The following is a 24,142-nucleotide window of genomic DNA, read 5'->3' as shown; positions in this document are numbered from 1 at the left end:
CCCCATCCCTGGAACTGTTTGAGGCCAGGCTGGATGGGGCTTTGAGCAACCTGGTCTAGTGGAGGGTGTCCCTGGCCATGGCAGGGGGTTGGAACCAGGTGATCTTTAAGGTCCCTTCTAACCCAAACCATTCTAGGATTCTATGATTCTGATATTAAATTGTGTCATTTGGCCCTTTGTCATTTCAGGCTTCTGTAATCGCAAAGAGGAGTAAGTCTAATAAACTGTTTTTTTCAGAACAGAGTTAAATAATGTGGAGTAAATGGGACATGTGGTCTTTTTTGTGTCCATATATTTAACAAAGCAGTCTTTAAGCTTCATATTCAAGGTTTGATCTGAGATCAAATGTATATTCTTAAGCATGAGACTTCTTAGCTTTTCAGTACTTGATTTCTAAGTTCAGTAATGGCTTCTATGGGTCTTTATGCTAAGTTAAACCAAAAGGCACCAAACTGGAAAAAGCATTAGGAGTGTGTCGAATTCTGCAGTTTCTGGCCATATATTTCTTCATCAGGTCTATAATCTACCATGAAGATTTTTCTCATTTGCCTGATAGCAAAGGGGTTTGTCATCCTCTGCGTGGACTGGTCCTAGATGGGATCTTTGCCAAGGGTTTGATTTCCCTCAGCGGTTTGCTCACGCCAGAGAGAAGATGACGAGAGCGCGGTGACATTTTCTGTCCCAGGCTCCGGAGTAGAGCACGACCAGGGACTCGCGAAACTTCTCCCTTCTGCCACCGCCATCAGCTTGTCTTGTGCTGTTTCCAAAACACTCTTGTCTCTGCCAAATCTCGTCCTCAATCCTGGCACCTCATCCTGGTCCCCACTGCTGTTAAATCCTAGTTAGTCTAGCAATGCCGAAGGAGCTGTGTTTATTCAAAAGGGGATTTTTCTGACCTCATATTGTAGATTTTTGTGGATTCAGTGTACCTTTCACAAAGTCCATCTCTGTCAGGCTTCAGCCTTTACTCCAAAGTACTTCCAAAAACCAGGTGCAATGCTTTCTTTTTAACATTGAAACCCAATATCCTTTTTTTCCACCTTTATGAAAAGCTTAAACAGTTTGTCTGAAATTTTCCCTAAATGAATAAGCTCAAGAGCACCAAACATAAAGAATGTCAATATAAATGACTGAAATTTGGCAGTTATAAGCACACTGCAACCATCATTTTACAGTTGCCATAAGGTTGATAACGAGCGATACGACTGTCCTCTCTTCCCCATGATACTTACAGCAAGTGCATATGTCTTGAGCAAGCAGTACAGAAGTAAATCTGAGGAATGTATCTTATTTGACAATTTGTTTAACAAACCACTGCTAATTCAATAAGCCCTACTTTATCCAGAACTACAGAATTACATACTGCGTAGCCTGTTGGAGAGAGGTTGAGTCTTGACATCAGAAATACCTGAGCACTGGACATTTGGCAAGATTATTGGCAGTGATGTCCCCAGCAGACAGGTCTTGTACGCTGATGAAGTGCTGGGGAACGTGTTTGCTACTTTCTTTCTTGCCAGTTTTTGTCCTTGTCAAAAAGTATGCGCAGCCAGATCTTTTTAGGGTTTAAGGATTGGTGGAGGTACCTCTGGTAGAACAAAATACAGTCTGGGAGAAAGGGGAGTTTGGAGAGCCAGGCATTCATTTATATTTCTGTTCAGAAAAAGTCCTTTAAAGTTAAGAAGGAAATTTCTCATTTCGTTAAATTCTGCAGATCGGGTTATAATGTAAGCATTTATTTTTTAATGAGCTCTTTAGTCAGTTCTGATCCTATGAGTAGTGTCAGATCATTACATTCTATCAGTAATTCACTATTTCACTCGTTAAATATGTTGATTGTATCTTCTGCTGCTTGGAAGACTGATTTTGATACATAAAGGCATAAAAGTAGAATGCCGAAAATTGCCATGTAAACCTATTTCCTTAAAAATTATTTGAAACATAAGTTAAAATTTTAAGTTGACTAATACAGTGTGCCAAAATTGTGTCAGTAGTTGCAATTTCAACATAAAGCACAATATATTTTAAAAGATTCAAACTTAAACTAATATATCATTAATTACATCATTTTGTTGTGCTAGATGAATGAGTAAGTATTTAAAACTGTCTTCAGAAGCACAGTTTTATAATGAGCCCAAAGGCACTGTATTCCCACTGAGGTTTTGTGTGAAATATTGATTAGCTTAGTTCTGAACTGAGAGGAAAGCAAAATAATTATTCATCTGTCTACCATGCATACTTTAAATATGATTTGTGTTACTTCAAGATTAATGGAAAAATTCCAACAGAAATACTACATCTTCTCCTTTTTAATTTATTTTATAGCTGAGTTGTTGGTTATTTTAAATTCTAAATTTTGATCCAGAGACCTGAAGAGAAGCCAAATGTGCTAAATAGTCCTGCCCTGTAGCTCTGAACACTGAGCACCACATGCAGTGTGGAAAGCAAAACTTGCTGTTTTCTGTCACTTCGCAACAATTTTCAGTTTGCAACAATTTTAACAATTGTTTCAAAATTCACAAAACAAATTTGCAACAATTTTCAATTTTCTGCTGTTTTGCAACAAGTGCGGCATTGAACTCCCAGGTGTAAGAAAACAAACAGAAAAATTAATTTTTCTCTGGAAATGTGACAATATTTTCGCTTTAGGGAAAGGGGGTACGTTTGGCTTGGAGAGCTGCATCTGGGTCTAGCACATGCTCTGTGCTGCGGCTGGGACTCCTTGGCCAGGTTACTGCCCTGCCCTTGGGACACACCATGGCATGAGATCGCAGCCGTCTGCGTGCCTCCGCACCGGCCAGCCGCTGATGCCTCTGGAGAGGTGCTGTTCAGAAAGCCTTAGCCATGGGAAGAGTCAAACATGAAAAAAAAGTCAAATGTTTAATCATTCCAATCAGAATTTTGTATTTCAAGTGTAACTTTTTAGGCCAAAACGTTCTGGATGTGGTCAGCTCTCTCTAAGTCAAGTCTTACATGAATTAAATGCTCCAAATTTGATGCTTGTCAGTAATTTTGGAGAGACCAAACCTTCTTTATCCATCGTTGCAAACTTTTAGCAGCTACTCTACTAAATAACTCAGGAAAATACTTTGTTTTAGTTTCTTACAGGGTTGATTCTTTTTCAGGGTGGGTAGTTTGTTTTGGGCAGGTTACAATAAAGAGAAATTCGTGTGTCAAAAGTTAAGTATTGCAAAGTTCAGAGTTTCTCTTGAGGAATAAGGCAGATGTTCGTATTAGCTTGAACCGTGTGCACCGTTTGCCCTGTTTAAATTTGGGCATCTGCCTTTCTATAAACTTCTAATTGCCTCTCGTGCTGTGTTGTTTTTATTGGAGATGTACTTAATTATAGCCAGGGCTTCAGTAATAGCTCCAGAGTTCACATTGCCTTGAGCAGGACTTTCTGACAATCCCAAAATGCGTAATTTCAGCAGACAAGGCAGAATGCTAATGGGTGGTTAAAAAATGCTACAAGCAGCTCAATCCCATGTATATCCTTGGGGAAAAAAAAAAACCAAACACTTTACTTACAGGAGTAAGTGGCAGTTTGGACAAAACTTTTGGAAACTCCTCCAGAAGACTGTGGGAGGATCAGCATCTCATTGAAATACTGACTCCTTAAAGTTGGTGGACATGGAAAGGCCTTTTAGGTATCACCACACGATGCTGGTGGTGGGGATATTGAGGAGGAAGAGCAGCAAGGTCAGATGTTAGAGAATAAAAGCTGGATGATGCTCACTTACTGATTTTGGTATCATCTGTTATGTGTGTTCATAGTGACAGTACCACCACTGCCTCTCTATGTCATCCCTACCTGTGGTGAAGGTATAGACATTACTGTGTTTTGTTTTGTTTTTAATTCAATTTTGTGGGGTTTTTTTCCCATCTTTTTTTTTCTTTCAGAAGCCTTTTTTTTCTGAAATAGCAACTCTGATATTACAGTAGGAGTAAAAACTAAAGATCTTGGCCAATCTGAGTTTAATGCAGCCTCTTCTAAATTGATTAATTGTGTTGCAGCAGCCTTAAACAAAAAATTACTTCCCAATTTGTTTATGAATGCTGATGAAAGAAAAGGGTTACACAGCACTGGCATTATCCCTCGACTAAACCCTGAAGGGAAACACATCTGATTCCCATTTATACGTAGTGTATTGGCCTGTGAGAGGTTGCTCCATCTTGACTGGTCAGTTGGTAAGTTTATTTTGAAGTTAAAATTTAAAAAAATTCAATCACTTTGAAATAAGCAATACAACCTTAGAATAAGCATGCCACATTAAAGAGGAAGAATGTCATTAAGTATGTAATTTACTTAAAATGCTTGATTATATTTTCCTGTTATCAGTTCTTCTTAACATAGGAAAAAAGCCAAGTCTGTTGAGTTATAGTACAGCCCCTTTATAATTCACTGCCTTGATGTCTAGACTCCTAAGTACACTGTCATAAAAAATTGATGCAAGTACTGCAGCAGAATTGCAAGAATAAGGTCATATCTCACCTGTTCCACATAACACATTGGGATGCCAATTTATATTGCTATTATCAACAGGCCAATAAATGCAATTTCTAATTTACATCACAAGATGGCAGCAAATTTTTAATTCACTTAATATTTTACTAACCTAGATAAACCTAATATCTTGAAATCATAATTTTCTTACAAAATGACAGCAGCCTTTCTTTAATGATCAGATGTATGTCATATTTACAGAGATGTCAATGCTTCAGAAGTATGAAGTCAGAACATCTACAGAAGTGTATTTCTATCTTAAAATTAATTTAAAAGGCAATTACCTTGAACTTTAAGGATCAGTATCTCACAGTGTAATAGTTACTAAATCACATTAAAGTTTTTTTGGATAAAACCAATAGCTTTTATCTATAGTCTTTGATTTCTTGAAGAGAAAATGCAACGAAGCATTTTTTGAAATTCAGGCGGAGGCTCTCAAGACTTGATCATGTGGATTCTTTTCTTTATAAGCAATTCTGATTTATGTTTGAAATGTTTGCAGGTGTGAGCTTTGAAAGTTATGAGAAGCTTGGCTCAGCTCATTTAGCAGATCTTTTCTCCTGTGCTGGCCAATACCAGAAGTTAAAACTCTTTTATCTGCTTGACCTGTTTTGTCCCAAGTGTTAATTGTCATTATTCTCTAGGGCTCACAGAAGATGCATCTGATGGCCTTTAAAATGCTCTACCTTTTGTTTTCTCTTGCAGTTTCACAACCACAGGCTGTACATAGCCAACTGGAGAAGCCATCAAGTACTGCAATTCTCTGCAATAACTGTGGAAACCCATGCAAAGGAGAAGTTTTGAGAGTTCAGAACAAATATTTCCATATTAAGTGCTTTGTTTGCAAAGGTAAGTGTTTGTGACAGCTATTCATATGAGTAGGGCGTTAGCACTGGGCATATGACTTCATGGTCCTGGAAACTTCACAAACATATTTTACAATCTAATCTATGCCTGAAAGGATTCACTGTGAACTCTATGACTGCTTACTGTAAAATTGTAAAAAATCCTGAAAGTGGAGTATGTTTTGAATGGATATAAACCCATGAAGTTTACTGTAGAGTTGGGACCTGAAGAAGAACACGGGAGAACTGGTAGTGAAACACAGTGTGGGGTTAGGAGAGAATTAACATTTACAAAGAAATTCAGAGGGTATCCCTCTCCCAGCTTTCTAATGCATGCCATGGGGTGGGCCATGGCCATGTCTCTTGAGACTCTCTTGCGTTGGACTGTGATGTTTGAATCCCAGTGTGACCCCTGTGCTTTTCCATTTTTTGAGGGGAACTATTTGGTTTGCTCCAGGTTGGTGCCTGGCTGTGATCTAGTATTGAAACATTGTGAATGGCAGAAGGATGGTCAAGGAAAACAGGGAATTAACCGATACAACACCCCTTCGATTATCTGGAAGTTGCAAAGATCTAATTTGTTTTGAATGTACAAATGAGTAAATGTTAACTGATGTTTACTGGGCGACCTGCTTACTTCATTATTAAGCAGTACTTCAAATGACATTTATTAATCCTTGTAGCACAGCCTAGAAACATGAGCATGGCTCTGGTCCCAGCTGTGTTAACGTGACTATTTCCATTTCTATGTAGAGGAAACTATCAGAAAGAAAATTGTCATTATCTGTCAGCTATACTGACATTTTTATAAATCCCTTGGGATTAAGTATATTGTATTCAATACCTGAGTCAATCTTTAATGAGTTAGATAGACAGGATTAAATGTTCAGCTCAATAATTGTGTTCTCTGCAAAATTACACAGCAAGAAAAATAAGCATAGTGCACTATCCTAAATAGCAAAAATATTTTGGTCACCTATGCAGAACCAGAATAGTATTTAAAGCACAACACAGCCTATACATACATCTTTCAAACTCTTTTAAAGCCACCTGTTCTTATGGCAAATTTTATTATCAAATTAGTTTTTCAGATGTAACTCAGGAAGAGAGCAGCTAATTTGTTATTCAGGAGTCTTGTCTCCTGCGTGAAGTCTCAGTAACATACTGATGTGAACTCCATGTAATTATCTTGATGAAATCCAAGCCCCCTTTTATACAGATCTGCTATGAGAAAACATTGACAAGTCCATGGAAGGAACGAGACACAATTATACATCCACATTTTCATTTCATAGGGCATCTCCTTTCAGAGGTTGCCAGGTCACCTGCAGATGCACCAAGGGGACTCTGAAACTATTCACTGATCCCAAATTTAGGCAGTGCGGAGGCTTTTTTTCCCACCCCCATGCAGAAGAAGGTGATGAATGTACTGTAGAAGCTGTGTTACCCCTACCTGTCTGTAAGAGATAAGGAGGAGTTTGTTCGCTTCGGGCAAATCTTGGATAAAATGAGAAAAAAATCACTATGTTAACAGGAAGGAGCAGGGTAGCGTCTGTCAGCCACCCATCAGACTCAGCTGGCACAGGAGGTAGTGTCAGAGACGCGTGGTTAAACCACTTCTTGGGTTCAGGGCTCTTGGAGTACTTGTATTCCTCCTTACTAATCATTTTGCTAAGTGCTACATTTGCACACGTGGTTGGTTTTTTTTTTTCCCCCTCATTATTTAAATGCCATAATTCCTTTTATCACTTTTCAAGGGTTTCCATCAATTTACTGGCATCCTTCTGGTATATGTTTTTCTTTTGTTTCTGGGTTTTATTTGTTACTTAAGAAGTGTAAGTTGCTTTCTAGTGTAGATTTACCACATTATTACAGGAGAAGAGCTTAGGAACAGAACAGAGCACTGAACATACATTTCATTAGCTAACATAAAGGGGAAAAAAAAAATCAAGTTAAGCAAATGTGATTTGGGTTTTTAATCATGTGCTCAAATCAATGGATGAAAAAATATAGTTAATGTGTTAGGATTTAGCAAAAAAATGGTACTCGGTTCTCCTGGTCAGTTGACCACTTACCTCCTTTCAGCCTTGGAGCAGACGTTTGTGCCATGACCCCTTTTCTCAACCCCTTTTCTTGTCATGCTGCTGGACTGTTGTGCATGGGCAGGGAGATGATCCTGGGAATATATTTACCTTACAATTGACTCCTCCCTGTGCTGCATTTATTTTGATGGTACTCAGCGAGGCAGTTTGCCCCCTCTCATCTCATCCGCCAAAGATAGCACCTTGAAAGAGGCAGTGTGTCCAACGTCCAGTGCAGCCACGGGACAGTCCCAGGACAGATAATCCCACATGTGGGCTGGCTGCATTGCCCTGCTAAGCTGCCTGCCTGCTTAGGTTGACTGCCTCTGTATTAAACCACCTGATGGCCTTCATTAGAAAAACTTAGATATTTCTAAGATATACTGCAGAAAATTGCATTCCTTCTCACAGTACTTACAGATGTATGATGATGGAGACCACAAACTGACAGAGAGCCCATGAAGAAGAATAACAAATGACCATGTCTTGAGAAGGTGTCTAGAAGTATTTGAGGTCTGTTTGAATGATTTGATCAGTGGCAGATGAGATTACACTGGAAGAAGTCACACTTAAGTTTTTGAATATGTGTGAAATGTGAAGCCATTTCTTTGGTAGTGTTGAATGAATTATGAGGTTTCAGGGGGGCAGAGACGTTTAATTGTTTCCTTTTTTTTTAGGGTAGAAAGGTAGTTTTGTATTTTGCCATTCTGCCGTCTGATTATTCCTATAGGGACTGTGAGTTTCAGAATGGTAACAGCAAGTATGTAGGTGCCTTTTGTATTTAAATTAAATTATATAACCAAGGAAGGTTAGTATAAAGTCATTCATTCCCATCCAGTTCTTCTCACATTCCCCAGATAATGATTCTGAAGAATTCTAAGAAAAGTTTTTAAAATCAACTAATTCTTCTTATTATTAAAGATTGAGATACTCATCCAGATTAAAAATTTTAACAGCAATACTGTGAACATCTCCTAGTTTTGCTCAGTATGAAAGTTTAAAAGGGCTTATGGAGGTAAATAGGCATTATAAATAAGGTTTATACTCATATCTACTTGTATATATTGTTTCTTGTTAAAGTGCACATCTAATCTGCTAGTAAAAGGCTGTAGGGAACATGTCATCTAGTCTTCACTTCAAATTTTTACTCAATCTTTACTTTAAAATATCTCCCATTTTAGTCAGGTTTAATAAAAATGCAGTTATAATAGAAATAGATGCCTTTGAAATATAAGGCAAACATTTTATTCATGAGACTTCAAGGGCTTTGGTTCCCATGTTTGTGAATTCTCTTAATATTTCTCACCGCTGTAATGAAAACATCAAGGAAAATGACAAAAGGTGATAGAATATTGATGACTGAGACTATGAACTTAAAACAAGTGTTGTCTGGTTCATTCTGAGGGTGTCTGTCAGGTCAGGACTGCTTCTTATATGGGGCGTGGTATTAGGCAAATACTCACTTGGAGCTCAGTTACAACAGCGTAATTTAGTGAGCCAGTAGAGAGAGAGACTAAGGTAGAATTGTACATAGGAGAGATGTAGGTGCTGCAATTATATTATCCTGGATAGCCTCTTTGATCTTTCATAAAGATAGAAATTACCATGTTTTAGGAGTGTTTGTCAAGTATTTCTTCTTCTGTGATGTGATTGCATCCCAGCATTTCCAAAGTAGCAGTAACCTATGTCAAATACAGTAGGAAATATTGGAAGCGTGAATCAAAGTCCAATGTTTCTAGGGGGTCTGGATAATTTGATTATTATAGCTTTATATAAAATCAGAAAGTACACTTTACAGTATTTTATATAGTCACTCTAGCAGACCAAATAATGGACAATCCGTAGTACGTTTGCAGATCTATTTGCATGCAAAAGTCCTGCAGCCTCCACCCTAGCTGAATGGGAAAAATCCATGCAATCCGGTAAAAAGCTGTTCTTTGTACAAGATTGCTCATATGTGAGAAGAACCGTAACTCATATCTTTGTCCTTTACTCGTTTGGTCTTGATAAAATGAAGTAAGCTTGCAATCCAAGCCCTAGATGTGAAAACATGACCATTGTGCTATAGCAGCTTTGCTGCGTATGTGTCTGTCTTGTTTTACCCCTAAATCAAAATTCCCTGGATTGCTGTCTTGCTATGGAGGCAGCACGTGCAGTTTTCCATGCTGGCATGGCTAGCAGTTTCAAGTATACTTTTTTCCCCCATGAATTTTCATCTATTTGTTTAATTAACCTGTTAGAACATATCACATCTTCAGCTAGAGTTGGGTGAATGTTTCTGTGGGTGAGTGTTTCTGATTCTTGTGGCACTACAGTTTCCTGGGAATTGTGGAAAAGCCCTGGACTGGATATATCACTTTTACACCATTTTTTTTCAGTAGAACGTACAACACAACCCAGAGTTATATCATTTATTGCGAAGCCATGTTAATGGGAAGGTTAAAAACATCCAGTAACTTGGTAATAGGAGTGATTTGGTTTTTAGATCAAATGCATCTGCTAGGATATAAATATGTTAAAAGCTACGCTGTGTAATCTGAGGGACTCGCATTTGAACATAGCTACGGGGTTTCACGTTTCGGAATGGGAGTCATTTACGGGAAGCTCACTAGTAAGATTTCTGAGTGCCAACTTTTGGCCAAGCAGTAGCGGTTGATGGCACGTATGGTATCTGAGGCACTGGGGATGCAGCGGAGGGGTTCTTGTTCATCAGGCGCTCTCAGCAACGTGCCCATCGCTTCCCAAGTACTTTAGGGGTTTGCAGTCCCAGATCATATTAACTCAATATAATAGGAAAAACTATGCTTTCAACACAATACTCTCAGAGTCTGGCTTGGACAGTATAGTGGGTTTGGGACTGACTTACCAATGTCACGTTAGCTTAATATTTTATTTCACTGAAATAACGATAATAATAATGACAGTTTTAATCACTTTTGCCTGTGCAAATGGGATTTAATGCAGTGGCCAATGGTTCTAACTTGTGGATTTGAGATTTTTAAACTTAAACTTTAAAAATCATTAATCACTAACTTTCTAAAAGCAACTCAATAATTAAAGCGTGAAAAAAAAATTTCATCAGTAAACTCTCACAATCACGAAGTAATTCTTAATTTTTCTGTCGTTTTGATCACATCCTTGTTAGTTGTAACCTTTCTTTGGATTCATGAAGAACTTTCTCATGTCTTGCTTGTATACCAATCACATCAGCACTTTAGCAAAAGCTTTATTTCATGGCATATATTTCATCTGGAGTCTGATGAATTTTTTTAAGAGTATCTTTCATGAATATACATAATATTAGTAAAGTGTGGGAAAGGGACAGGGGAGGAATCACAGTTAAGGGTATTGGTAAAGGAATATCTTCCTAACATTTCAATAAAAGTTATCTATCTATAAACCACGGGAAGCCAAGCTTCTGTTATTTCTGGTTTCCAGCTTCATTTATCTCATTGAAAGACATGAAGTTTGTGGGTGTTTAGGTTTTTAGGGCATAGTAAAGCTATTCGTGCTTACTCTAGTCTTTATACCCAGGATATTATGTAATACCCCTGCTTTACTTTCTTACTAATAAACAAGTACAGTTTTCTTTAGTCTTTTCATTGCCTTGCTTTTCTTCTCAGTCTTTGGACCAGAATGATATAAATAAGAAGTCATGCTAGAAAGTTAAGTACTCATTAAAAAAATGGATAGGATTTTCAAAGAAGTAATTGCTGAAATTTCTGGGGGACGATCCAAACTACAGGTACAGTCATGTGCAGAAGATGTTTGCATTGCAGAGGGCTGGTTCCTCACTGGAAAGAGCTACCTGCGAGAGGTGCTTAACCGTGTTGGGAATGGTGAGGTACATTTAGACAAAGACACCAAATAAATGGAGAGTAGTAAAACTCACACTGGTTGAAATCAAAGTAGAACTGGGACAAAACTGAACGCATTTTAAAATCATGCCTGATGTTCGTTAGATGAAGTTTGGGATGGAAACATAAACTTTGCAGGCAGTAAAGTTATTATTCAGATAAGGCAGTTTTGAGCATACATAATTTCAGCCCACATTAGATAGTGTCACCCCCGTGAAGAGCCCGTAATTCTTTTGAGTTACTCACGTTCTCTTCTTAGGGTGAAGTTTTTTCCTACGCAAAAAGTGTCAGTGCAGGAATGCCTTTATGCAGGGGGACTTTCTGTCTGTATCACCCTCTTTCACATGGGGATACAGCAGGGATACAGCCAGCATGCTGGAGTAGTTACTGGGCGTTTCAATGCACTAAGGTGATGTGATGAGACCCAGAGAGAGTTGTTGCATAAAATTCATCACTGCCACAGTGATGGTGTTCTACCTCCCGCTTTCTGCAACTCATTAACACGAGACCATCTGCCATATCTGTGCGTAGTCAGAGCAAGCACTTAATTTGCAAACCTGTAACTGGCACCCAGAGTATCATTATGAAAAATCAGCAAATATTTAATGTTGTTGCTTCACATGTTGTTTTTTTTTTTTTTTAAACAAAAAAAACCCAAAACACAACTGTTTTAATTAGTCTGGCAACTGACAGCAGTATTTTATTATAAACACTTAGGATGCTATTAGGTTGAAAATGGATTAAAGCACTTTAACTCTGTGTGTTAAGTCTCTTTAGCATACTTGTAAATTTGAAATAACCAGACTGATTCCTTAAAATAATAAAACAGTATAAACCAGACAACTTTTCCAGTTTTCCTGGGGGTTGTTTCGATAGCTTGGAACAGCCTCGTACATAGTGCTGTTAGGATCTCTCTCACCCTTAACACTATAGGAGAGCTTTTAGAGGGCAGTAACACTGTCTTTAAGCTACTGGGAAATTCTGCTTTCCAGAAGTGAAATGGAAATGCACTTTCTAATGCAAAAATTGCTAGATGTGTGGTTCCCATAAATGATAGGAGCCAAGTTACATAGTGCACAGGAAATTCCCCAAACTCTCCTTCATTTTAATCAGAACACCTGAGTCGTTAATGTATCGTCAGTCTCATAAGAGCATTCTGAATCTCTAAGGTTTTCCTGCGCTGAAGTGTGTACCCCACAAATTTGTTTATGGGTATCATGGCCAGTTTAGCCTGAGACCTTGTGTAGATGTGCTGTACGCTGTATCCTTTATAGCTTTTTCAGTGCTTCATATGCATGGTGAAGTGTTTTAAGATGTATAAGATATAGCCCACAGTTCTCTGTATCTTACCTGCTCCGGAAAGTTGTTCTGGTTTTCCTCTGTCAGAACTGTCTGCCTTCCTGCAGTTCCTGGCTGGGAGCTGGGGAAGGGGCCAGCAGGTCTGCCCCCAACTTTCCCGGTGCTGCATACTGCTTTTGTTTGCCCTGGACTGTAACAAATGAGGTGAGATTCAAGTCCTTGAGATTATAGCTGGTATTTCAGATATTATAGCTAAAACACTGGGCTTGAGTGTTCTTGATTTCACAGACATCTGCTTGGAAAGACTTAGATATGGTCACTCCCGCCTAGGAAGAGCGATTGGATTATATGGATTATATACCATCGCTAGGTTCCTTCTGTCTCTCTGCTTCCTCACCTATAGACAGAAGTCTCAGGTGTGAATTGACCAAGAGGGCAAGTGAGATGATATTCCCATGCAGACTTTGCATGGCAGGCAAACTTCCAGCTGGGGAAGACTTCCTCAAAACCTTCGTGAAAAGCTTACCTGGACTCATCCACACCCGACCCCCAACAGAAAGAGTATCACAGTCACAGTTATCTTCTGGAAGTAGGCTTAGACTGCTTCAAACTAATTGCGGTTCGGTTTGAAGTCAAAGCTGTAGTGGTGGAAGTTTGCCAGGTGGTTGCTATTGCTTCTCACAGGCATAGTGGCCAGGAGAAATGTTCCAGATATAATCATGGGCTTTTGGAGAATGGGCTCCCAGACTGCATCAACGATGTATGAAGACATGCAATTTAGCTGCCAAAAGAGAATTATGTCAGCAGCGTACTACATGTTGTTCTTGAGATCTTAATCAGCTACCAGCATCCATCTCGGGGATGGAGGAAAATACTAGAAATGGACATAAAGCCACAGTGCTGAGGAAGAAAACTTTTCTTTAGCTCTGAGAAAGCAGAGATCTTTTTCTTGTTTTCTCTGTAACAACATTATGAGTGGCTCTTTGTTCCTTCTTTTATTTTCAGGGTCTCTGCCTCTCTCTCCTCTGTTGGATTCATGCCTGGTTGCTTGTATCAGGCAAGAAATGGGAGAAAAAAACCATAGACTTCATACATGCAGTTGCATGTAAGCAAACTGCTCGATTGTCTGGCAGGCTGAAAGCAAAATGGCACTGTTTGGATGACAAGAAGACCAGTGCATTTTACTGTTGCAGCCTGCTGTAGTGTACAGCAGCACAGTGAGCATAGCATCCTCCGAGCCTCTCAGGACACAGCTGATTTTCAGGCCCAGCACACAGCCAAAAAATTAATCTACTTTCAGTAGGCTCATTTGCCAGCAAGGAAAATAGAGATGCATTTTATGTTTGTACAGTGCAAATGGAATACTGATGATATACCATAGCAGGATAGCAACATGCTTAAAGTGCATTAATTAATTGCTATTGCTGCTATTTATTTTTATAGGCTGTAGGCAATAAAGAATTATGGAGTTATATTGACCATGAAATCACACAGCATAAATGACAGTGCTCCAGGTGCTATTACAGACACTGGGCTGGGGAAAAAAGTAGCCCGTTTCTAAGCAAGTAGAGGAACCCCTCAGATCCATATGAAGGATTTTGGTGTCAGGTAACTGCAAACCATCTTAATGAGTGGAATTACTGAGCTGTCAGAGAAGCCATCCTGAGGTACCCTCCTCAGAAATGGTGTGGATATCTTCCATCTCAAGTCCCAGAGCATGCCCAGGTACTGGCTTTCTGCCAAATACCATGAGAGGAGACAAACACTTATGTATCCACTACTTAAAAATTACTCATAACTGTTCAAGATAGGGCATTGCCTTGGTATACAGGGTAATACCAAGACAAGCAACTGAGTTACTCAGTGTTAGTCTCTTCATTATCATAAGTGCTATGTTTGCAGTGCTTTTCTTGTTTCACTAAGATGAACTTCAGTAATGATTGGAAACTGTTTCTAGGTTTTAAATAACCCTACCTCCAGATACTCATTTTGGATGACAAGTGTTGGGTAGGAGTGGATCTGTGACATAATGCTGATTTCCTATCCTAGGAGAGTAAGATCTGGTAGTTGCCTTCAAACATGCTCCCTAGACTTCCTCCAGCTTTCCCTTCCCTGACTTCTTGTCTCTGCAGGTGTGCAGGACCATCTCAGCTGGGCAGTGTCTCTGTCCATGTCAGTAGCAGGTAAGGGGCACAGCATCTCGCCCAAGGGATGGCTAATGAGTCTGTTTTCAGAGCTACTTTTCTCAGCTTTAAATTGGAACTATTTTAATATCCAAGCCAGTATTTAATTGGAATCCCTGTGTTCTTCTCTGGTCAGCTGGGTGTCGAGTTAAATCATATTAGATGGTTCAAAGACTGCAGGAGCACACAAGCGTTTGTGACTCGAGATGTGGCTGGTGGAGCATAGCTGGTGATGGAGCAATGTGTGAAGAGCAGGGCAGGAGGATTTGGATTTTGGAAAAGCTGTGACTTCCCCCAGCCTCCAGAGTCGGTGGGTAAGAGGAGGGACTCCCTCCTGTGCCCAAGATTCACTCATGAGCTAGATTTTTCTTCATTCATAAATAAAGACTTTGCAGAGGGTAGCACCTCGTGAACTGTCACGTACGTGGTCTCTGTTACGGGCATATGCCAAAACAAGGTGGAAAGAAAGGGCCAAAAGCCCACCCTGCTCAGTTTTCTGTGCCAAAAAATGCATTAATGGACTTTCTTTCTTAGGAGTTTTGCTTATAGCTAATCAGTTTGGAGGGAACTCTAGAAGAACTAATGACCATTGACAAGAACTGAGATTAAGGGGCCAAATGTGGCATCAAGGTCTGATACAAATGATTTTTTGAAACTTCTTGGAATGCTAAAACACTAAAAACTTTTATCACTGATAGAGATAAAAACTTGTGTGATGGCTAAGCCTGTTCGAGATCTTTCATCCCAGCTTTTTCTCTGAAGAAATATTTTACAATGTACCTAACATTTTTGCATGAAAATCCTGGTTTTGTTTAAAAGCTGTAATGAAAAAAAATTTTTTCTTCAGTATGGCACATGTAAGATTGCTTCAGCTAAAATCTTCACAAGTTATGTTTTTAGTGACATAAAAGCAGCTGGCTTTATGAAAGAAATATTTAAGAAAATTACAGTCCTCTGCCATAAAAATGTTCTTGCACTAAACTGAATCAGTAGTCATACTGACATACATCAGGAGATTTAATAGCCTTGCTGAGCGGAAGAGGTTATCAAATCTCCAAAGAAGAATAGGCATGTTGGCCACTAGTCTCAATTCAATTTGTTACAGATCTAATTGGTTCCAAATAAATTTATACTATAACCTATTTATATGTTAGTTTATTTCTATTACTGTACTACACAGAAAGTAGTACTGTCAGTGAAAAAGAAAGAGCTTTTTTCCTCATTTCCTGTGCATTTTCCACTATAACCATAGAATTCAAGGTCTTGAAGTTTCTTGCAGCATCAGGAAACAGCTGAATAAAACTGTGAGGTGTTTGGTACATTGTAACATTTGCTCAGTGCTGATCTTATGGAGGAAGACAGATCTGATCTGATCTGAATTCTCTCAGTGCCAGGAGGCACACAAGGCGCGAACATCGTTCTTCCACTTCGATCGGTCTGCAGCTGCGTGCTCTGGAGTCAAGGGCCACAGCGCAGTCTTCCGTCGGTTTCCCCCTCAGGACACGACCGATCCAGCTCCATCTCCTCCTCCTCACTTCGTTACCGATTTTCTCCATCCCCGCCATTTCTGATGCTCGTCGTTTCTGCAACTTTTTTTTTTTTTTTCCGGGAGGAGGTAGTTGGCCTCCTGCCCAACCCCCATGACCTGGAGGGCCAGTGGTTTTTCTGTCAGGGTGGCCTTCCCTTAGGCTGCGTTGGTTCGCGGCACCTTCTTCAATTTTATCCGGTGCACCCTCCAGAGAGGGATCCCCTATCCACCACCCAGGGGACGCGCCTTCTAGCCGTGCAGCCCCAGCCGAAGGGAGGAAGACAGATGCATCTGCTTAATCAAGTGGAAGCATTAAACGGGAGAACTATATTTTCAAATGTTGATATTTATATTTTATGGATGGTATTGGGTTTAAGGTACTCAAACCCTAAGAAATAAAAAAAAACACAACAATTTTTTTTTTCTTTCTTTCTCATTTCATCCAACTTTGTTTCACATTTGATACTTTTTATGGTTTTGTGATATCTCTCTCATTATTCTTTAAAATATAATCTCTTTAAGCTAATATTTTAATCATATCTCATAATCCCTTTTAAATATTGCTCAGACTTCATTCCAAAGCTACAGAGATCTGAGGCCTTTTTTTCCATCTTTTTTCCTTCTTACTGGGATGCTGTTCCACAGCCTCTTTCCTGTGATTGTTAGAAACACTTGTATTCATTTGCAGCCTCCATTTATTCATGGCCAGGGTTTCCTCACTTGTTTTTGTGACAACATTCTCATTGAGTTTAAATAGCTCTTCATCTTTTCTTTAACTCACGCTATTTAAACCTCAGATGTATCTTGAGATATTAGTTGTTTCCTGAGGTTTGGTTGGTTTCTTTTTTGGTTACACTAAACAAGCCAAGCTCTGCTTGTCTCTTAAAATAGGATTTTATTCTTTATGTCATCCTGATAGCCCAGCTCTGCTGTGAATTGGTCTTTTGAGAAAATAACTGAGCAGGATATACCCTGTGTGCTCACAAGGTATACTGTCTTTAGAACTAGCTAGCTCTATGGGACCTGCTTGGTCCAGTGCATCGTTGCTTATTAATTCAAAACATTAATGACTTGTAGTTGTCCTGTGATCACCAATATTTGCAAGTCTTTCTTTCCTTCTGCCTCTCAGAAGGGAATTTTGTTGCTCCTGTTTGAATGGAAGATGTTTCACCTTGTGCATTTAAAGTAAATCCCTTCTCCATGTCTCAAAGTATCCAGCTCCCTTTCTGTCTGGATCTCCCTCTGCACTAATAGTTCCTATGGGCTTTCGGTCATTAGTGCACTTCATTGCCATGGGCCTGTTTTGTTGTAGCAAGAACATTATTCCTATTGTCATTTCCCATAGTTGTTAATCAGCTGTACTAATAGCCTTCCTGGAGGCTGTGCTTCACCCTTCTTCACTGTCATCTCCGCCTTGGCCAATTACCTAATTACAATCTTATCCTCTTAATTTTTTCTATCCTATCTATTGCTGTAGGGCTACTGGTAGGTGAGATTTACAGCACTTGGTTTATCTAGAAAGTCATTTATGGTGAAATAGCTCTGTATTGTGGAGCAAGTATGTTGGTAAGTTCGTTTTCCTTCTCATGGTCCACTTCGTTTCTTGTATGAATGTCACCCTAGCGTGCTGTGTAGCAAAAGCCACTAGAAGAACCCATGACTTCAGCATGGAGTTCACTTGCAGCGTACCTGCTATGACTGTCAGGCTGAATCCATTAATATTAATTGGAAAGTACAGTTACAGGTCTTAGCACAACTTAGGGAGAAAACAATTCTTAATCTTCATTCTGCTGTTCAAATAAAGTGTGCTCTGCTCATGTTTGCCCATGCTTAATGGAGCAATTTGTGTCCCTCCTTATTGAATTCAGCCACTCCGTGTACAGGGAGGCTGAAGTGATGGCGATACAGAGAGGGGCCTGGGTAGAAGATGCCAAACTCAGCTTTTATTTTGAAGTCCAAATATCTTGATTATCTGGCTCTCTTTGGCTAAACAGTTTCGCTGCAAGGTTTCCTGAGAAGCCAGGATTAAGTGCATTTGTGCAAAGTGCTTTGGAGTAACACACAAGAAGCCGTAGTAATTGTAACCTCGGTGGCAGCAGAGAGAAAGGCAGATACCTTCAGGGTGAGACAGGGTCCTGTCAAACACCAGTGACAGGGCTGTCGCCAGCCCCACCTACCCTGAACCTCAGCACCAGGGCCCCGTTAGCAGTGAGACAGGGCCCGCATGCCCTCCCTTAATGTCAGCAGGAAAAACATACAGATTTGCTTGTGCTTACTGCTCATTTTAGCAGGTGAGTAGTGGCAAGAGTGCCCGAGAGAGCAGTGACAGGTAATTTGTGGGTACACTTTCAACTCTTCTTCTTCCCCTTGCTATGGAAGCCTATAGCAAGGGGATCTCCCTTGGGGGGGGGGGGCATCCCTCTGGGATGGCATGGACCAAATGCACAGGTCAGTGCCTGCCCTGTAGCTCAAAGTGATTCTTGGTGGCTTTGTTCAGGCATGCTGCAGTAAGATGTGCCACTACTGGCATAAAGAAATATTTTATAGGGACGTAACCCCTCCCTGCTCACTTCAGGAACTCAGTTATGTCCTTTAATTTTTTTCTTTTATGATCCACTCTGCAAGTTTAAATACTGTATGATACAATTTAGAACTGCTCTTAGTGCATCATTAGTATCAGCTCAGCATGCTGCTCAGCATCATCTTAAATCCATAGTTGATTTGTGCTTCTGTCACACCAGTACGTACATAGGTGAAATATATAGACTGAAAGAAACTCGTAGTATTCAGCAAGTCATGCCATATTTTTGAAAAGTCTGTTCGAAAAGCATGTCCTTAGTAAAAATTAGAGGAAGGGTGAGAAAGAAAAATATTAAAGCGAATGTGTTAAGCCTGTGAGATAAAGCACATGAACAATGTATTGCAAGATAAATCATCTAATCCATAGTTGTTGTCTATGACAAATGTAACATAATTGGAATTATTCTGACTTACAAGAAAGGTTAATTAACCCATGGTTCTTCAGTTCTTGATCAAATACTAATACAGTTTCAGCATGATTGTTGTTTTCTGTCACTTACTGGTTGGGGCCATCTCCAGAGAGAAAGATCAGGATTTAAATGCCCGCTCAGGGTTTAAAGAGGGCCTTGAGCCCAGGCCTCCTGTGCTGCCGTCCCTAACTACTAAGAAAGATGAAAAAAAAAGTCAGGTGATTGAATGTGTTTTTAAATGAATGTTAGGATCCTAGGCTTTCTTGGGGTTTCTGTGCTGTGAGTATTTATTATGTTGTGCCTTGAGCATGCCTGCTGGAGTTGTTTCTCATAGTTTAGATGCAAGATGACTGATTCTGGCATTGCAAACAGGCTTTGGTGTGAGTTGAGAGGCTTTACCAACCAAAGTGCCTGTGGACTCTCAGGTACCTAAGCAGAAATCTCCGTCTTGAACTTTAAAAGTTTAGGTACCTCTGCTATTTTGGGACCAAGGCACTGAGCAGCCCTGTGGCGTTTTGTACATGCGACCCAAATTTGATAAGCAACATTCCCACTCTTTTTCTGTGTGCTGCACGCAAGATGTGACACTGCCGCGGTCATCTGTTCAGCCTTGTTTGACTGTAAGCACCGTTTGCTGCTGGAAGGGCTTCCCTACATGCACGTCCCCAGGAGCAGAAGTACATAGTAACAAGTGTGATGCTGTGACTTAGAGTGCAGTAGCAGTCAGCACAGCAGCAGAATCACCATTTTGAATTCCAGTTCTCTTTATAAAACAAATCAAGTATGTTTTCAAAGATCCTGGTCAATATGGATGAGGATCGTCTTCTACATCTCTGTCTACTTCTCTATGACTTCACCCAAAGTGTTTTATCTCTCCTTTCCCATTTTATACATTCTCAAAATGCCAGCCTAACTCCAGCCCTGGTGCAATGGAGAAAGGCCCTGAAAAGTCTCACAAGCCTTTGGTTAATTAACTTTATCCCTTTCCTACAGATTTAGCTTAAACAATATAAATTGACAAATAGGATTAAAAACTCTACTTTTGCCAGAAGCAGATGGTTCTGGAGATCCCTCCAATTCATGCTTGGTGAGTGATGTTTATCAGGTGAATGTAAGATTTGATTTAAAAAAAGGGATCTTGTAAACTTGTGAAAGTTTACAGCAGTTGCCATGTGCGTCAGACCCCATGTTTAGAAGGAGCAGTATTTTAGCCACTTTCGTGTCCAGGAGGAATATCAGACAATTGTAATCTTTCAGAGACGTTTCTTTGTAACATTGATGCTTTAGATTCTGAAGGTTTATATCCTTTATGCATTTCCTTTAACCTATTAAGAATGATGGGTGTTGTATATGCTAGCCCTGAACTCAACTCCTAAAGACTTAACTCTGTGCTAGCAGCCTCTGCACTAAGGTTAATATTTTTACATGCAATAAATCCAAACTGTTAGTGTACAAAATACATCACTGATGTAATTTACTATAAAAGTAGTGTTTTTCAGGTGCACAACCATTCTGTGATCATAAGCCCATATACTGAAGTGCTTAAACACTCTACTAGGAACTGTATTGATCATAGGTGGAAAGTCAGCATTGCCTTAGAGAGCGAGCTTTGTTTTTCCAGCCTTCTGAGTCTGCCTTTTCTCTTCCTGCAGCTTGTGGATGTGACCTGGCTCAAGGAGGATTTTTTGTGAGACAGGGAGACTACATCTGTACTTTGGACTACCAGAGACTCTATGGCACACGGTGCTTCAGTTGTGATGAATTCATTGAGGGAGAAGTGGTCTCAGCACTGGGCAAAACCTATCACCCAGACTGTTTTGTGTGTGCTGTTTGCAGGTATGTTTTCTACATGAAGTTGTGTTTCATTTTAAAACTGGATTTTGAAAGATGAATGCCAGGCGTTCAAACTTATAGCCTATAGATAGAAAAAAAATAGTTGTTTTCTATTATTCACTCCTTAAAAAGTAGCAGAATTTTAAAAAAAAGCCAATTCCGAGTGTCTCTTTTTGTTTAAAATGCTTTTTCTGTTTTATGATATCTTATGTGTGAGGTTTTCAAAGTACTTGAGAAACTGCCACTGCCTCTACTGTCAGACCTTTAGCCCCAAATGTCGCTTTATTTCTCTGGTGTCTGCTATTTTGTCTTTTGTTGACTGAAGTTACAAAAGATTCAAATGCCAGCAGCTGAGTCTTCAGTGAGCCGAGTAGATACCGTATTAATAGATTTAAACTGCAGTTTCACAGTGCTGCTTCCCAGAAACTCCAATAGTCATTTAAAATAGGACAGAGAGGTCCTGGACTCACAGACGCTTACGTACGTGTTGGATTTCACCAAGGATCTCCAGCAGCCGTGGAGGTGACAAGCGACACAGCACACAAGGTCTCCCCCCACCCCCAGCAGCCTGGTGGAGTTCAGTGGGATCAGTTCCCGTGTGGGTACATGCGATGTTGCAACCCAGTGTTGGTGGGGATGTTTGCAGGCTCTGCGGTACAAGTGATTGATGTCAGTTTGACCTGCATCTTAATCCTCTTCTCTGGAAATAGCACAAACAAATCTGTTGAAGACTTCAGGAAGAAACTTTTAAGTCCACCAAACCTTCAGGAAATGCACTGTTATAGCCGCTTGGAGCAAATGGAAATGCTGTAATAATTTTTCTGGCTAAACTTGAGCCTTTAGCAGTACAAGAAAAGTAACCCCAAGTTCAGAGGGAAAGCACAACGGGGCACTGATGCACCACACTGTAGATGCTACATGCGCGGGTGGCACATTCAGGTGACATGCAGTCCAAAACCAGTGTGTCCTTGTCACTGTGGCCATCTGCCAGCCAAATCTGCCCAGCTCGTAGGGCTGCCGAGCTCAGATGTCCTCCTGTGCTGATGCAGAAGCAGGACTTCAAATTCCAAAACAGCTGTGTTTCATGGCAGGATATCAATTTAATATATCAATTGCAGGAATAATTAAATAGCCATGTTAAGAGGAAGACTCTGAGACTGACAAGTCTTTATTCTATTAAATTCTGTCTGTTCAAGTTTTGCTCTGTTTAATAGGAGATTTTTTCCTTTTGGATACTTTAAACAAACATGAAGAGTAAAGATAACAAAACCCCCTATTTTTTTGTTTTTCTAAATAGGAGGAAAAATTATTTATTTGGCTAATTGTGGATCTCATGAGTTAACTGCTGGCTGCACATGCTCTTGGCCTGCAGCCTATCAGTATTACAGCTCTCCTGCAGAGGGGCACAGCTAATTCTTGGTACCTTTCTTCTTAGCACTAGTACCTTCTGTAAAGTAATGTACTTCTTCATTTAAGACAAAAAAGAAAAACTGGTTGATTCTGTTTTCCTGCTAAATGTGCTTGTATCCTCAGCTACACCATTAAGGTTTAGCATTGAGGCATAAATTATTTACCTGTGTGTTACTATACTTAGCAGCTTAGTGCCTAGCAGGTTTCAGTCAGGCCTTTGGATATACTAACCTCTTGCTGTATTTAGTCAGTCCTTCAGTTGATAGTTTGGAGCTTGGTGGTAGAATTTGTCTTGATTCCCTGGAAATTCAGAACAATTTTCCTTATGATTAAGCTACTGATTCTTAGGTACCTAACAATTCAGGTGAGCTGAATTGCAGTACAATTAAAATACTCACTAGAACATGCTACAAATATCATGTGTATTGAAGACATGCTAAAGCTTTTAAAAATGAAGTTCCTGATACAATAATATTTCATATAAAAAAATCAGAGATGTTGCCTAACCTTCTGTATAACTAAATAATTGGATTAAAAGCTGTTTCACTGATGAAGTTTCTAATAGCTGCTATCTAAAACTTCAGTAGAAAGACCCAGATTTCCTTCCATTGCTTTCCTTAGAAGGACACACAAATTCATGTTGTCTTCATCAGAGTGAACTAATGCCCTGCTGACTAGCAGGATTCAATTAGTGTCTCCCAGGGGGGTTATAACACCGACTTGTGGTGCAGAGCAACAGAAGAATTCTGTCATCTGTTTATAGTAAAAACACTGGACCAGGTCCTCAACTGCTTTAAATCAGCATTGCTTCAATTGCCCCAGTCTTTGCAAGCCAGACATAATTTATGTTTTTTATGGGAAAGAGTGTCCTATCTAAACATCATCAGCATTTACTTTATTGAGTGATATCCTCAGTAAAAATAAGGTAGGTAGACTGTAAATACATGTGGTTTAAGCAGAAAAAAAGAACTTTTATGTTGTTGTTTTTAAAAAAAAATATTAAAAGGCAAAAAATAGAGCCATTTGATTTGAGATACAGTATTGTAAAGCACTCTACCTTGGCATTTTCTTTGGTGGGAAGAGTCAGGAGTACCATTTGTAGCCTCATTTCTTACACATGGGCAGAAACCTTAAATAATGTGCCAAAAGCACGCCGTCTGAGGCAGTTGGCTGATCACACAAAGTGCATCTGATGTTGCCTTTTACAGCCAGACTTTAATGTGGGTGCTCTGTTAGAAATCTGACTTGCAGAATGGTGTGAACTTGAGAGGTGGTGACTGCCTGACAGTGGGTCTGATCCTGCTGTCATGGAAAGCGAGCAAGGCTCTTACCAACTTCAGCAGGAAAACATTGGCAGCAGAAGGCACTTTGCACTTGTGACAAGGGTCTCCAGAGTGGTGCAGGATTGTTAAGTGCTTTAAATGAGCACTTTTATAACCTGTATTTCTGTAGCTCTGAAGTAACACTTTCAAACTGTTCCTGCGTTGAGTAGTAAACCAGTCACAGTAGCAACTCCTTTTTTTTCTTATTTTCAGAGAAGATAAGATTTAAATAGAAACTGGTGGGAAGTGTATGTTGCTTCAGATGGTAATATCAGTGAGAAAATCTAATGTGC

At 39.7% G+C, this 24,142-nt stretch overlaps 1 protein-coding gene across 1 annotated transcript in view; it reads left to right on the top strand.

Moving 5' to 3' along the window:
• The window catches only part of ABLIM2 (actin binding LIM protein family member 2), a gene marked incomplete at its 5' end in the record, with an annotated part of 113,988 nt that overhangs the window by 3,313 nt on the left and 86,533 nt on the right, over positions 1 to 24,142 (top strand). Inside the window, 2 exons of the mRNA XM_082315586.1 lie at positions 5,207 to 5,350; positions 20,937 to 21,120. Of these exons, the coding sequence (XP_082171712.1) occupies positions 5,207 to 5,350; positions 20,937 to 21,120 (328 nt within the window). The remainder of the gene's footprint in view (positions 1 to 5,206; positions 5,351 to 20,936; positions 21,121 to 24,142) is intronic.

The sequence above is a fragment of the Platalea leucorodia genome (assembly GCF_965183815.1).
Source record: "Platalea leucorodia genome assembly, chromosome: 6".
Classification (NCBI taxonomy): Eukaryota; Metazoa; Chordata; class Aves; order Pelecaniformes; family Threskiornithidae; genus Platalea; species Platalea leucorodia.
This window is presented reverse-complemented; position numbering and strand designations above follow the sequence as displayed.